The sequence below is a fragment of the Triturus cristatus genome, chromosome 3_2, assembly GCF_964204655.1.
Source record: "Triturus cristatus chromosome 3_2, aTriCri1.1, whole genome shotgun sequence".
Classification (NCBI taxonomy): Eukaryota; Metazoa; Chordata; class Amphibia; order Caudata; family Salamandridae; genus Triturus; species Triturus cristatus.
In genome coordinates this window covers 892,125,775-892,140,846 of record NC_140584.1, presented here as the reverse complement: position 1 = coordinate 892,140,846, position 15,072 = coordinate 892,125,775, and the positions used below count along the sequence as shown (strand labels likewise).

The window sequence follows — 15,072 nt, the reverse complement described above, 5'->3', positions numbered from 1 at the left end:
ACGGGAACACCCACCCTCCATACATTATACCTAATGCAGGGCTTTACAACGTGACGCATCTCCCTAGATGCGTCACATTGTAAATTGGCCGCATTGTTTGCCCCGCCGTTGCATCAAAAAAGTGACGCAATGGCGCCACAAGGAGGTCTTCACAAGTTTACTCATCACATCTTTTAAAACTCTACTCAATCTTTCTATCTTCATAATGTCACATAGCTGTATTCCACACCATGAAACCCTCTACTTCCATAACACATCACAGTTTACTGCTTTCAGCGATAAAGCTCTTCTCCTGTAATAAAGGATTACACCATCTTAGTAGAAATTGTGAGTATCTTATTACTGGTTAAGAAGCACCTTCACACAGGTAGCATTGATGGCACATAACTCTTTCATGTTAGTAACTTTCCTTCCAGGTACCCGAATTCAGATACGTTTCTTTTGAAGTAATGAGGGATTCATATTTTTCTTTGTATCTGCACACATTTTGCACAGTCATCTAAATAACACTTCCCTGTAAGTTTTATTTTGGTCTCGATTAATATGTCAATGACACTGCCCATAGGTTGTCCCAAATACTGTACAAATTCTTGAAATTTGCTTGTGTTCTTGAACCCAGTGATTAACGGTGCCAAAAATATTTTACCTCCAAACATTTTCCCCAAAATTTCTTCATCATGTTATAGATGAAATCTTTGGCTCTCTGAAAATCTTCAGCCTCAATGCTGCCAGATCCATCCAGAACAATGGCAACCTCTGTCCCCGACTCTGTTTCAGCAAATAAAGGAAAAGGTTATTTGGCTTTGTGGACTAATAATCTGGAACACAATGAAAATGATCTGACAATTATTCCTTGTGGGATTGAGGGCATAAGAGGGATCATCACTACTTCAATAAAAAAAGTCCACTAGGTGTCTATTTCTAAATAGATAATAGATCCACCATATATTAACAGCATATATAGAACCACCATGCCCATAGAGTCAGCCCACCTCTTTTATTTGGTTGAGCACTGAGGCTCTGTGCTTTCTCTAGAGGTACTCTAATGTCTGTGTTAGAAATTAAGTTGTTGGTTGACAGTTTGTAAACCTTAGTCAAACAGCAACCACACCCCTAGTCAGGGTACATGTCAGGCAAATCCTTAATTAATGTTTTGCTCACCCTCTGGTAGCTTGGCTCAGAGCAGTCTGACTTAACTTGCAGGCAGCGTGTAAAGTATTTGTGCAATACTTGAGACAGTAAAACAGTGAAAACACCACACACAAAAGATACTACACCAAATTGGGAGAATAGTTCTGACTTTTATCAATAAAATGAGACCAAACAACAAAAATCCATTAATTGGAACTTGAGATATTGATTTTTAAAGGTTTTAAGTGAAATTAGCACTAAGATGGCTAAAGTGCTAAAATGGAATTTCTCATCGCTCTGGATCTGGGACAAAGTCAAAAGCTGAGGCCGAGATCGATGGAGCACAGGTCGGATACAGGAACCCAGATTTGCCTGCTGAACACAAGTACCTTAATCTGATGTTGCGGAGCGCTGCGTGGGTTCGGATTGAGGCAGATTTGATTCACCGGTTCTGAAATGTAGCAAAGATGGTTCCAAAGGTGTAGTGCCAAGTCCACTGCATGCAATGGCGTGGAGGCACTGTTTTCACTTCATGCACAGGTGAAGATGCGCCGCTTCTAGCCCCCGCCACATCAAAGATGTCCCATTTTCAATGAGGATGGCAGAGTCCAGGTGCAGTATTAGGTAGGTTGGAAGTCTTTTATGTCCCTGCGACTTCAATCAGGAGGCAAGCCAGCAAGCCCTTAGAGTCAATCTGGTTTCAAGTGATGCAGGTCCAGTCCTTCTCACCCTGGAAGGGGAACAGCAGGTAGGAGGGCACCACAGCAAGGCAGGTGTCCAGCACAGCAGCAGTCCAGCAGAGAAGCCGTCCCTCGCCAGCGCAGCAGTACTTCTTCCTGGCAGAGACTTCACAAGCCCAGAGGTGTATTGAAGTGGTGGTATCAGATGTTCAGTACTTATGCCCAGTTGTGCCTTTGAAGTGGGGGAAACTTTGAAGGCATGTCTTTGAAGTACACATAGGTCCTCCCTTCCTGCCCTGTCTCCAGACTCACTACAGGGAGATATGCAGCCCTTTGTGTGGGGACTAGACACAGCCTATTCTGATGTAGGTGTGAGGCTGTGCCCAGCTCCTCCCTCACATCCTCCCAGGATGGCCCATTGAATCACCCCTAAGCTCCTATTGTGTGTGGCTGTCTTGTAGGTATACACAAAGCCCAGCTGTCACCCTCCCCAGGCATGTAACAGGAACAGGCAGCAGGCACTAAAGGGCTAAAGTAAGAAAATTCCAACTTTGTAAAAGTGCTAATTCAGAACTACATTTTAAATCTAACTTCACCGTAAGTTGTGATTTTAAATTGTGACCCCATAAACACCAAGCTTGAAAATATCTCTTCACAATTTGGAATTAACTTAAAAAGTGTAATAACGTAATCCCAATCATATCCTATGGGAGAGATAGGCCTTGCAGTAATGGCAAATATATTTGAGAGTTTTTCACTACCAGGACACGTAAAGCTTACAAATACATGCCCTACCAGGGGTGGGGAATTTGTATCGCCCGACGCCCTGGACATGAGGATTCTTGTTGCGGACAAGAAGTTTTATTGTCTACTTAGTCCTCCGGACAAGTAGACATTCTCTTTAACCCTTGTGCATCTAATATAATCGCAAACCAGTTATTCCAGATCGGAATCGGAAATCTTTGTAAATGCGCCTTTTTTTAGGTAATTACGGTAACCAAGCTAAGCGGGGCTGCAGCTGTGAGAAACTTTGTGCTCACTGTCAGTCCGAGAGGTCACACTTCAAGGATGCCAATTAGCGATGCCGGCTCCCATATTAGTTATGCTTTCGGGTGCTAAAAGTTGCAGAACGTGCGCTCATTGTTAAACGATAAAGATACGCCACTAGTGGTGCTGGGCAGATTCCCCTGCAGTGGTAGAGGCAGGCGCGCAACACCCATTGGATTGACAGGGCTTCAGCCCCCCCCCCCCCCTCGTGTGTGGCAGCCCGGTATGAGACACCTTCCCGGGCAAAAAAGCAGCCGCACCCGAGCACTTCACAGGTCTTTAAAAGACCATTTGCATGTTAATGAGGCCTCGCTGTTGTTTCACCCCTCCGAAGAGCCCCTGCAGCTCGACTCTGCCTATTGCTTAAAGTTCAGCCCCCCCCCCCCCCGAAATTTTTTCTCAGCCCCCCCCCCGAAATGTGGCTCTAGTTGCGCCTCTGGGTAGAGGCCTACGTGAGCGGCGTCAGGGAAGGTGCATGTCGTACGTTACGAGTCCTTGAGAGTGGACAGGAATGCTGTGTATGCAAATTCTCGGAAAGAGTTCGAAGTCAGAGGAGCCCTGCGAGCTGAAGTTGAAGGGAAGCTGAACAAGGAGGTTCTGGTGACACTGGACGCCCTCAATTACATAATGGGTTACAGATATCAGATGTACTTCTCTGATAAAACATACACTCTCACTGCTTAAAAGCCCCTGAAGTCAGCTGTGTGTGAAATAGCACCAGAGAGCCTTAAAACCAGTAATGCAGGAAGTATTTGATGCACTTGTATAGCGTTCCGAAGTCCCCGATTCAAGGAACTGCTGGGATATTCCTCTATTTATTGTGCAGAAAATTGCATGCTGCCATCTGAAGGCATGCGTGATGCCATTTTCCACAGGAAAGCCCTTTCTGTCCAGGGGAATAGATCGATTAATTTGCGTAGTAGGCTCTGAAGACCGACCGAAAATAACGGGCTTGTTGGAAATATATGGTGGAGATAAGAGAGATGGGAGAACTGCTGGCGTACGAAGCCTAGGCAAAAAACAACAGGAGGACAGAATAAGGAGCAGAAGAGGCCCCTCATTCTTCACCTACCCCTGCTGGCACAACGATGAGCCGATAGTAAGCACCGCACAGGATCTAATTATTTGACATCCTCACTGTGGCTTCGACCATACATGCTAACAATCTGAAATTATAAAGAGGGTGATTTAAAATAAATAAAGATCGTGTGACTGTATTTTACTCATAGACCTTTACGGAAGCAGAGGCATTTTCAGGCGGCAGACAAAATGCTCAATGCTTCTTTTACTACATTGTCTTAAAGGCATATGTTTCCCAATGGAGGTGGTACTGACTTTTCTTCACTGAGAGCTCGCTGTTGGTGGTTAGTGCACCCACTGTGTCTCCTAAGCTGCCCATTCCTCCTTCTTCTCCCGGTCTTCTCCAGTTTCCTAACTTCACTGTATTCTGTTCCCGTTCAAGTAACCTAATTTATCAGCTGCTACAATTTGTGTTTCACCATAGTGGCTCACTTACCCTGAGCACCAGCCTAGACTATAATGGGGATTATCAGGTTCCCCGGGCCAAACACTAGAAGTCTGACCAGCGCTCTCTCCCCCACTTTCCTCAGGTATTTGGATCATTTTCTCTAAATGCATCCTCTGCTTAATGCCGCACCATAATCATCAATGCCCGCCTAAAGCTGATCTCTAGTGCCCCCATATCTGCTTTGAATCCTTCAGTTGCTAGTGCCCAGCCTCTCTCTTCCTCCCACACCAGCGGCGTAGGAAGGGGGCTGCGGTGGGTGCGGGCCGCTCCGGATGTCATCACGGAGGTAGATGACAAAATGGCAAAAATAACACTTGCAACTGTAAGTATCTTATTTTTCCTTCTTTCATTAACTTCAATGTGTGTGGGGGGTGACAAGAAATTTTCTGCACCGGGTACCACCTGACCTTGCTACGCCACTGCCCACCACTCACTGAACTTTTAGCACCACATTCTACAGTGTTGTATCCCAGTCGTTCACAAGTTCTCCCCTATTAGCCAGTACTTGTTGTTATTATAGTGCTTCGCACTTCACTTGTGTTCTTTTCAAGCACTATAAAAGCAGACTTTATCACTACTTTATAGGATGCGATTCAGCGACCTCAGAAGGATAAATGACGGAGATTGCCCTGCCAGGGTTTTGTAATATTCTCTTCCAACGTGAGCACAAAACTAAGAGAACATTTAAAGTGCCATCATCCCTCCTTATGGTCGAGTATAATCCTGGGTGGACGCTATCTAGATCCTAACACCTAAATGCCAAAGTAATGGGGAAACAAAGGCACACATCTTGTTATCATTTACGTAAAAAAAGCTACGATTCGGAGGCTGGTTTTTGATTTTGTACAGCTCCTATATGTAACACATATGCATGCACTGTAAAAAAAATTCAGCTGTATCAGTGCGTATGGGTATTTACAGGTATAACAAATTAAATAGCACTTCCTAATTTTTAAAAAAATGTAATACTTTCATAGCGCTACTCATCCCACTGTATGGTGTCAGAGCGCTTTAGATCACACACACATTATACACTGACTATTATCATACAAGTGTGTAGTGTCACAAACAGTCTTTACTGGTAGGGATTATATGCTACGATTGTATAGCTGGTAGAAATTGAAAGTTGGGGTTTAAAATATAACAGTGCCTGGGATGGTCCATTATTAATGCTCAAAAAACTTTTTAGCAGCCTTATAATAACAGATTGAGAACAAACAAGGTTCTAAACCCATGTCTTGCAGTTTACATGCAGGTGCTTGATACCCGTTTATAGCTCACTGTGCTATATTAGAAAGAATACAAATTATGAGATGCAAGTAATAAAACAGTGTCCCACTTCCCGGTCTACATACCATAATAATCTGTCATCTGCATGTGACCTGATGTGCCTTGCAGGAGTGAGGACACACATTAACACTCTATGCTACTTTAACAAAACACAGATCTCTCCAGCAAGTGCTTTAACCACCAGTTTCCTTACAGTTATTATTATTATTCCCTGAGATTTACTAGGCACACAGAGCTTGCAGCACATGCTTTAACCCCATAAAATATTTTAAAATGCAGACGTTGCAACCAATTAAGCCAGAACAGACTTTGTCAGGTTTCCTCTTGGTGCCAATTTTTTTTAAGTTTAAAAAAAAAATGTACAAGTTGACTGCTTTTCAGGACTCCGCCCCGTGTGACTTCATCATCTTTTTGTTGGCCACTTTGATCCCCCAGTGTATGGGATCTCAAAGTAAAGTTTTGCCAATTCCAGTACTGCTCATGACCTTACAAGTTAAGAGCAGGGAGTTAGGGCTCACAAAGACATCTTGCTTTCGTGTATTTGCCTCTTCTATAGACTACCTCTCCTCACTGGATCACAAGCAAAAGCTCTCATCGCTCCCTTTGCCCTCCAGGCTATAAGGCTGATCTTCATCTGGCTAAGATTATTATATTTAGGGTTTGTTTGTACAGCGCTGTTAATCACCAGAGGTGATTTCCGAGTGCTTATCTGACCTATGTCCTCTGGCACTTCTCCCTCTGATCTGGACACGGCTCTTCCAACAAAGTTTCCACTTTATTTTGTACCACTGATGACTTTTACCATACCTATTCTTCTGCTTCTGCAGTCCATCCCTTCCTATAATTTGGTTTTATTTATAGTGCTTAATAATCTCCTTCTGTTTTTAGCACTAAAAATGATAGAGCTAATTATTGTTTATGTAATAGTACTCAATTTGATATCCTTAAATGGAGGGAAAGCAAAAAATGTATTGCCAAAACCTGAACTCACAGTGTGCAGACCACAGCAGTTGTATGAAGTAAATCTTAACCCACTGAGCCATCTAGCCAATTTGCTGATTCTGCCTAAACAACTCTGTTTTCTTTCTTTGTGCTGTCATCTCGTCACCTTCTCTCCTAAGAATATCTGACCTTCTATTTACTGGACTCCATGGTTTTGCTGCCTTTATATTTCTGTTGCCAGCCTTGTTTCCCTACAACATCCTCTGGTGTTTCTACCCTTGAATTCCCCAAGGTTTTCTCCAGAACCTGTGTGTCTTTTTTCCTAGTACTAGATCCCTTCTGTCTTAGTTCTTCTTCAATTTAGTCCTTGGATCTTGCTGCAGGCATCTCCATGTATCCCTACCCTAATACCTAGCCAGCCCTCCTCTCTTGAATATTGCCTGGTGATTCTTTCAACAATTCACAGCGCGGGTGTCTGTTCTATCCAGCTCAATCCAGCCTGGCCCCTTGAGGTCTGCCTCAGTGCAATCTGTGAGTCTCTTAACATTCCCTTCATTGAGTCGGGTATTATGCTATTGAAATATCCACTCGGAGCTGTATTGTCCAGGCTTCTCAAATTTGACTCCTTCCTCCATGGCCAGTCATCGTGCTCCTTGCCACTCCCTTCTATTGCCCTTACTGCACAAATCTGAAACAGACACATTTCTTTGCCATCACTGCGTTATCATCAATACACTGGTCACAATAAGTGTCTACATGTAAATGCCTCGACCTGTGCTGCTCTTTACATGTCTTTACTACTAGGGTTACTGTGGAGGCAGTTAGCAGGGCTGCTGGAAGGCAGGAAGCAAAGTGAGCTGGTTAAGGTAAAGGGATTGCTCAGAGCGCTTAGATGAGATTGCAGAGGGGGGTAAAGAAGACTGAGCAGCCTGTGATAAGCTGAGGCAAGGTAGCAACAGTAGACAAGAGAGGGGTTTGGAAGGGATGAAGCCTATGGTGAAACTGGAGAGGGAATAAAACCTCTTCTAAGAGGGGAGGAGAACCTGTAGTGAAATGTGCAAGGGGTACAGAGCCTGTGATGAGGGAGTGGGGAGAAGTTCATGAGATGGGTAGTGATATGGATATCCATTCCAATGAATATAGTGTGAGGGTATATTTGTAGTAAGGGAGTAGTGTACTTTAACAGTAAGTGTGTTAAGCCCTTGTTGTGAGCAAAGAGAACAGACGGGTGATGAACCCTATGATGAAGATGTGGAATTGGTATGGGCCCTATGGCAAGTTAGTGGACAGACAAATGTTTTATTGCTGATAGCAAGAAAACAGTGTGGAAGGTAATACTTTATAATAAGAGTTTGCAAGAGCAAAGAGGCAGAGAGGGTAAAGTTTACTTTGGGTTTTATAGTTGACTAGTAATGAGTCCTTGCTAGTCTGTATAGCTTTTAGTTTTATAGAGAACGTGGGACTAGTGGATTTCTTTACAGGGCTAGCAGATTATTGTATCGCTTTGTCCCTTGGACAAGTACAGTTTTAAAAAAATTCCACACCCCTGACGGGTGATGAACCCTATGATGAAGATGTGGAATTGGTATGGGCCCTATGGCAAGTTAGTGGACAGACAAATGTTTTATTGCTGATAGCAAGAAAACAGTGTGGAAGGTAATACTTTATAATAAGAGTTTGCAAGAGCAAAGAGGCAGAGAGGGTAAAGTTTACTTTGGGTTTTATAGTTGACTAGTAATGAGTCCTTGCTAGTCTGTATAGCTTTTAGTTTTATAGAGAACGTGGGACTAGTGGATTTCTTTACAGGGCTAGCAGATTATTGTATCGCTTTGTCCCTTGGACAAGTACAGTTTTAAAAAAATTCCACACCCCTGCCTACCTTTTAAATGCATTGCACCCTGCCCTCTGGGTTATCCAGGGCCTACCTGTGGGTGATTTATATGTATAGAAAGTGAAGTTTTGGGCCTGGCAAAAGGTTTATTTTGCCAGGTTGAACTGTCAGTGTACTCTGCACACACAGGCTCTGCAATGGAAGGCCTGAGACATGGTTAGAGAGCTACCTAAGTGGGTGGCCAAGCAGTGCTGCAAGCCCACTAGTAGAATTTAATTTGAAGGTCCAGTGCACATGCAGTGCACCTTACTAGGGACTTACAAGTAAATTAAATATGCCAATTGGGAATGACCCAGTGTTACCATGTTTTAGGGAGAGAGCACATGCACTGGTTAGCAGTGGTAAAGTGCTCAGAGTTCTTAGGCCAGCGAAAACAAATTCAGAAAAAAGTGGACAGACCACAGAAGAGGTTTCTCCTTCAATGGCACTCCACCTCTGTTCTAGTGGAAGTAACCTCCTACTAATGAAGGCTAAAGTTTGGTCTAGGCCACCCCTTATTCATTTGTGCTACGACTTCCCCTATGCCATGCTCTGAAGTGTCTGTATGCACTATGAATTGTGTGGAGAAAACAGGTGCCTTGAGTAAAGGTGCTGTACTCCTGGTTTCTTTGAGGGTATGAAAGGCTTTCTGACAAGCCTCTGTCCAGATCACCAATCTGGGCTTCTTCTTAGACGAAAGTTCTGTTAAGGTGGCAACAATGGTGCCCCGTCCCATAATTAGTCATATGTAGTATCCTGTGAGGCCCAGGAAGGGCCTCACCTCTGTCTGAGTTTTAGGTGGTTGCCTGGCCATGATAGTCTCAATCTTGGCCTGGAGGGGCTGTACATTGCACCCACCTTCCAGGTAACCCAAGTACACCCTGCCCAATCTAGCACTTACTGGCCTTGATGGTCAGGCCTCCCTGTTGGAGGGCCTGTAGCACCTTGCAAAGGTGATGCAGGTGTTCCTCCCAGCTGGAACTGTAGACTGCGATGTTTTCTAAGTAAGCCGCCTTACCAGCCTGGATCCCGTTACCCAAACTTTGGAAGGTAGAAAGGGCATTTTTCAAGCCAGTGGGCATCACCTGAAACTGGAAGTGGCCCTATGGGATTGAAAATGCTGACCTCTCTTTGCTCCCCTCAGTCAGAGCAATCTGCTAATACCCTGATGTTAAACCAAAGGTACTAAGGAATTTGGAAGTGCCAAGCCTGTCAATGAGCTCAACAGTTCGGGGGACGGGGTGTGTCCATCCTGGTGATGGAATTGAGTCCTCTGTAGTTCACTCAGACCCGCAGTTCTGGATTGGCCCCCGGTGGGGCAGCCTTTGGTAACAGCATGACAGGGCTGGACCGGGGCAAGTTGGAGGGCTCATTCACCACTAATGCCAACATCTTGGTGGCTACCTCCTTGACGTTGGCCCTCACCCTGCCTCACCCTGCCATACAAACTGTACATTTTGTTCTTCACAGGTGGACAGTCTCCAGTGTCAAAATCATGGAAGCACATATGTGTGAGTCCAGGAGTGAGTGAGAATAGTGAGGCAAACTGACCCAGAAACAGGTAATAGCCATTCTGCTGTTGTGAGTCAAAGTGAAAGAGAGTCTTAAACCCTCCACTGACCCATCATGTTCCTTTGCAGAGAGGAGGTCAGGAAGAGACTCGCTCTCCTCTTCCACCCCCTCATTTGTCACAAGGAGCATGGTCACTTCGGACCTCTCAAAGCTTGAGTCTGTTCACATGGAGCACCCTTAAGTGGTTCCTAGGGTCTGGAGATTTACCAAGTAAGTAGACTCCCCCTTCCGCTTCTTGATTTCGTATGGGCCGGTCCAGTGGTCCTAGAGAGCCCTGGGCTCTACTGGTTCCATGACCCATACTTTCTAGCCAGGTTGCAACTCCACCAGCGTGGCCTTTTGGTATTATCAGAGCTTAATGGCGTCTTCACTGGCCTACAAATTACTTTTTGCCTTTTTCCAGAAGTGATGCATCTGGTTGCAGAGGGCCAGCATGTATTTGACCAAATCTGAGGGGGTTTCCTGGGAGTTTGCTTCCACCCCTCCCTGATAAGGCTGAGAGGTCCCCTAAGAGGGTGGTCATAGAAGAGTTCAAAGAGGTGGATCAGACACATTTCTGTGGCACCTCCCTTTAGGCAAAGAGAAGGCATGGCAGGAGGACATCCCACTTATGCCTCATGGGCTCAGGCAAGCCCATAATCATGGCTTTCAAGGTATTGTTGAATCTCTCCACAATACCACTGGTCTGGGGTTGATAGAGTGTGGTGAACTTGTAAGTTACACCACACTCATCCAGCATTGACTTCATGTACGCAGCTATGACATTAGTGTGTCTGTCAGATATTACCTTCTTGGGGAATCCAACATGGGTAAAGATTCCCATAAGAACTCTAGCCACTACAGGGGCAGTCACTGACTTAAGAGGGATGGCCTCTAGGTAGCGGGTGGCATGGTTCACCAAGACCAGGACTAACCTTTTGTCTATGGCTGTCTTGGGGTCTAAGGGTCAAATGATGCTGAAGCCAGCACTCTCAAAGGGGGTCTCAACAACCGCTAATGGGATATGGGGAGTGTTTTACTATTGCCCTGGATTTCCTACTGGCTTGGCAGGTGGGACAGGACCTGCAGAATGCAACTGAGGCTATCTTTATTCAGGGCCAATAAAAGTGGCAGACAACCCTGGTGAAGGTCTTATCTTGCCATAAATGTCCTACCAAGGGGATATCGTGAAGCAACCCCATTAGGATGGTTCTGTAACATGAGGGGACCACAAGCACACGGGTTCCCCAAGCACCAGGAGTCTCAGGTTCGCTATAGAGAAGATTGTTCTCACAGAAGATAATGTGACCCCAGAGACTCCACCTGCTGCAAGGGGTGAGGCCTGTCGCCTCAAGTCCTCAACATAGGGACACTTCTGCACTTTGAAGAATTCCTCTCTGGTGGCCCCACCCTCAACTTGCCAGCTAGCAAGGTTAGATAGGTCACCTAGGAAGGCAATGTCCTCCCTGGTTGGCTCAGGGGCCTCCTCCTCAGGGACTTCCTCAACCTCCAACGTTGGAACTTCAGGGGCTGGTTTCCCACACCCGTTGTACACCTCCTTGGTAATTGTCAGTGCCATTGTTCCAGGGTCCAGACACCCTTGACTCCCTTTGCGAGCAGCCATGGACTAGGTGGTCATACAGACCCACTCAGGCAATCCTGTCAACTCTAAGTGTGACCTAAGCACTACCTCCTTCCAGGCAGTGTGCTCCAGCTCATTGCCTAACAGAAAATCTACAGGCATGTCAGGGCTCACAGCTATTTTCAGAGAACCTGAGAGCCCCTCCCCACTCAAAGGAAACCAGAGCTACCAGTAGATAACTCTCACGAATGTCAGGGACTATGACTTGGTGGGATGTGTTCAGAAGGACTTGCTTTGCTGACACCTGCTGGCACTTGACAGTAGTCCTACCGGCTCCTGTGTCTCACAAAGCCTCCACCCTTTGCCCATTGTTGGTGATCCATTGCCTATACTTGGAAGTATTAGCATTTATATAGGCTTTTGGCACCATCTCTTCCCCCCCCCCCTGGAAACTAGAGTCACCTCTGTCAGTCTCCCAGAGCTAATTGGGACTACCTCCTTCCTAAGTGCTAAACTTGCCAACGCAGGTGTATGCCCTCTGGTGGGGGCTGTGCCTTATTGTAGTATTTGGAGTTGCCCTTGTAGTGCCCATATTTGTAGCACCCAGTACACTGGGATACAAACCTCACCATCTGCTTGTCACATAACCCATTCTTTTTAGTATCAGACTGGGACTGGTTACCACTACTCCCTTGAGAATTATTTGGGGGCCTTTTGAGAACTCCTTATTTTTGTAGGTTTTCTCCCCACTCTTTTATATGGTTGGAACGCAGACCACCTTTGTGGGAGTCCTCCAAAGATACCTTTTTAGACACTCTGGTGCTAGCTCATAGGTCCGCCTCCTCAGCAAGCTTCCTAGGGTCAGTTAACTGTCAACTAGGTGCTACCACTAATCTGTAAAACAGATACTGAGCATGTGCTCTCTCATGATTAAATTGTACAACCCAACATAATCATTAAACTTTCAGTCCTGCACTCAACCATTCAGTTCCTTACTGGAGTAGCCCACAAAATCTACCAAGGATTGGTTGGGGAGCTTTTGGCTATCCTTGAATCTTTGGTTATGCTTCTCAGGGGTAAGCCCTAACTTGGCAATTAAAATAGCCTTCATGCGGGTGTACTTGATTTGGTCCCCAACCTCTAATGCCAGAAGTGTGTCCCTCCCCACAGTAGGTATGTGTTTCCACCGACCATCCCCTCCCCAGTGCTCTTCATGAACCCTGTGAACCTTCAGTGCAACTTCATAAGCAGAAAACTAAGAGTCAATGTCATCTCCTGGTAAATGACTGGGCATCAAATCCCATGCAAACCCTTTTTTGTCCTGCAGGTACTGTGGGTATGCTGCTACCATCACTGCTGAAATCAGCCTTGATATCCACCTCCTTTAGGCTCTCTCACGAGCCAACAACTTTTTCACTTCCAATGCCCTTTCAGCCTTCTTCTACATGGCCAACTTTCCTTCATCCATTTTTAATTTGGCCAGCTGCAGGTTGAATTCCCTCTCTTCCTCCTCTCCGCCACTTCCTCTGGGGTTAGGCTGTGGGAATTGACTCTGCTCCCTGCCCTGATAGGGATCTTGAATTTAGGGTTTTCACCCTTAGCACTGCGTGTGTTTTCTCAGAAGAGCAATTCTTAGGTTTCCCCAATCCATCATCTTCAGTTGTGGGGTCATCCACCTTGGAGCAATCTTTTTTCCATACCCTCAGCGCCTTTCGTTACTCCACCTTCTTGGTGTACTCTTGGCAGGAAGCCCAATCTCGTTGCAAAGGTTTTTGAGCTGGGCCACTGTACAGGTTTCCAACTCAAAATCCATTCTTCCAGATGTAGAACCAGCAGCCAGAGACATGATTTTGGAAAAAAATAACAAAATGCCAATTAGGGAGAATTTAAAATTTGAATTGGTTTTTTGATGTGGAATAGTAGTGTACACCAAATCAATGTATGGAACTGCACAAACACGAGTCCTATTGCACCTCTGATCACAAATGTTAGAAATTGGGTTGTTGGTTGACTGGGGTGTAAATCTTAGTCAAAAAGCAATCATAATCCTAGTCAGGGAAAGTGTCAGGCAAACCCTAAATTAATCTTTTGCTCAGTGTCTGATAGCTTGGCACAGACCAGTTAGGCTTAACTAAGAGGCAGTGCGTAAAGTATTTGACAACATTTCAAACAGTAAAACAGTAAAACTACCACACGAAAAGATACCATACCAAATTAGAAAAGTAGTTCTGACTTTACTGAATAAAACAAGATCAAAACAGCAAAATACATAGAACTTGAGAATTTTATTTTTAAGGGTTATAAGTGAAAATAGCACTAAGAGGTGTAAAGCACAAAAATGGGATATCTGGTCGCGCTGGACCAGGACAAAGTCAGAAGTTCAGGCCAATCGAAATGGAGAGCTGGCCGGATACAGGGACCCAGTTAGGCCTGCTGAACAAAAGTACCTTATTCCAAGGTTTCAGAGCGTTGCGTTGGTGTGGTTCGAGGTTGAGTCATGCAGCAGAGGCGATGTGCCGGTTCCAAGATTTGTGGATGCTTTGGTGCAAAATCCTGATGTGTCAACATTGAGGATCCTTTGGATAAGGCTTGCATTGGTAAGTCCACTGGCAGGGATGCATTGTGCAGTTGAGGAAATGCATCGGCTTCGATGTGTGAGGGGCTGCAGTGCAGGGTTTTGTTGTCATCGTCGAGGCTGCTATCGACAGGGATGTGAGGACCTTGTGCCGAGAAGAGCTTTGCGCAGTGGAGCTTCTGAAGGCAATGCGTCGAGTCTGATCCATGAAGGCAGCACCGATATGTCGGTGTGGATCCAAGCAGCAGCAGTGATGCACCGGTTCCAATCCATGCAGCAAAGGCGATGCATCAATTCGGCAGAGGAGGAGTTGGTTCCAGTGGACCAAATGCCTACGCCCACTTCCAAGGGTCTAAGACTGGAGTGGCACCACTTGGCATGGTAGACCACAGATGGCAGAGTCCAAGTGCAGAAGCAGGCTGGTTAAAAGTCTTTTATGTCCCTGAGACTTCAGATCAGGAGGCCAGCCAGCCAGCCCTGGGAGTCACTCTGGGCTCAAGTGATGCAGGTTGTCCTTCTCACCTAGGCTGCAGAACAGCAGGCAGCAACACAGCAATACAGAGGTCCAGCAAACAGCAGAGTGCCAGTCCTTTCAGCAGCACAGCAGTCCTTCTTCCTGGCAGAGTAGTCACAGGTCCAGATATTTACTGAAGTGGTGGCGTCTGAAGTCCAGAACTTATACCCAGTTGTGCCTTTGAAGTGAGGGAGACTTCAAAGATAGGCTTTTGAAGTGCACAGAGGTCCTCCCCTCCTGGGGGTATAGACCATTTGTGTGGGGACAGGACACAGCCTATTTAGGTGTAAGGGAGTCTGTGTCTAGTTTCTCCCTCCAATATTGCCGGGATGGCCCATCAAGTCATACCTAAGCTCCCATTG

At 45.7% G+C, this 15,072-nt stretch overlaps 1 protein-coding gene across 1 annotated transcript in view; it reads right to left on the bottom strand.

Annotated features, from left to right (window-relative positions):
• ITGAE (integrin subunit alpha E) overlaps positions 1 to 15,072 on the bottom strand; it is an 847,690-nt gene that overhangs the window by 551,308 nt on the left and 281,310 nt on the right. Inside the window, exon 8 of the mRNA XM_085649316.1 lies at positions 647 to 768. Within this exon, the coding sequence (XP_085505442.1) occupies positions 647 to 768 (122 nt within the window). The remainder of the gene's footprint in view (positions 1 to 646; positions 769 to 15,072) is intronic.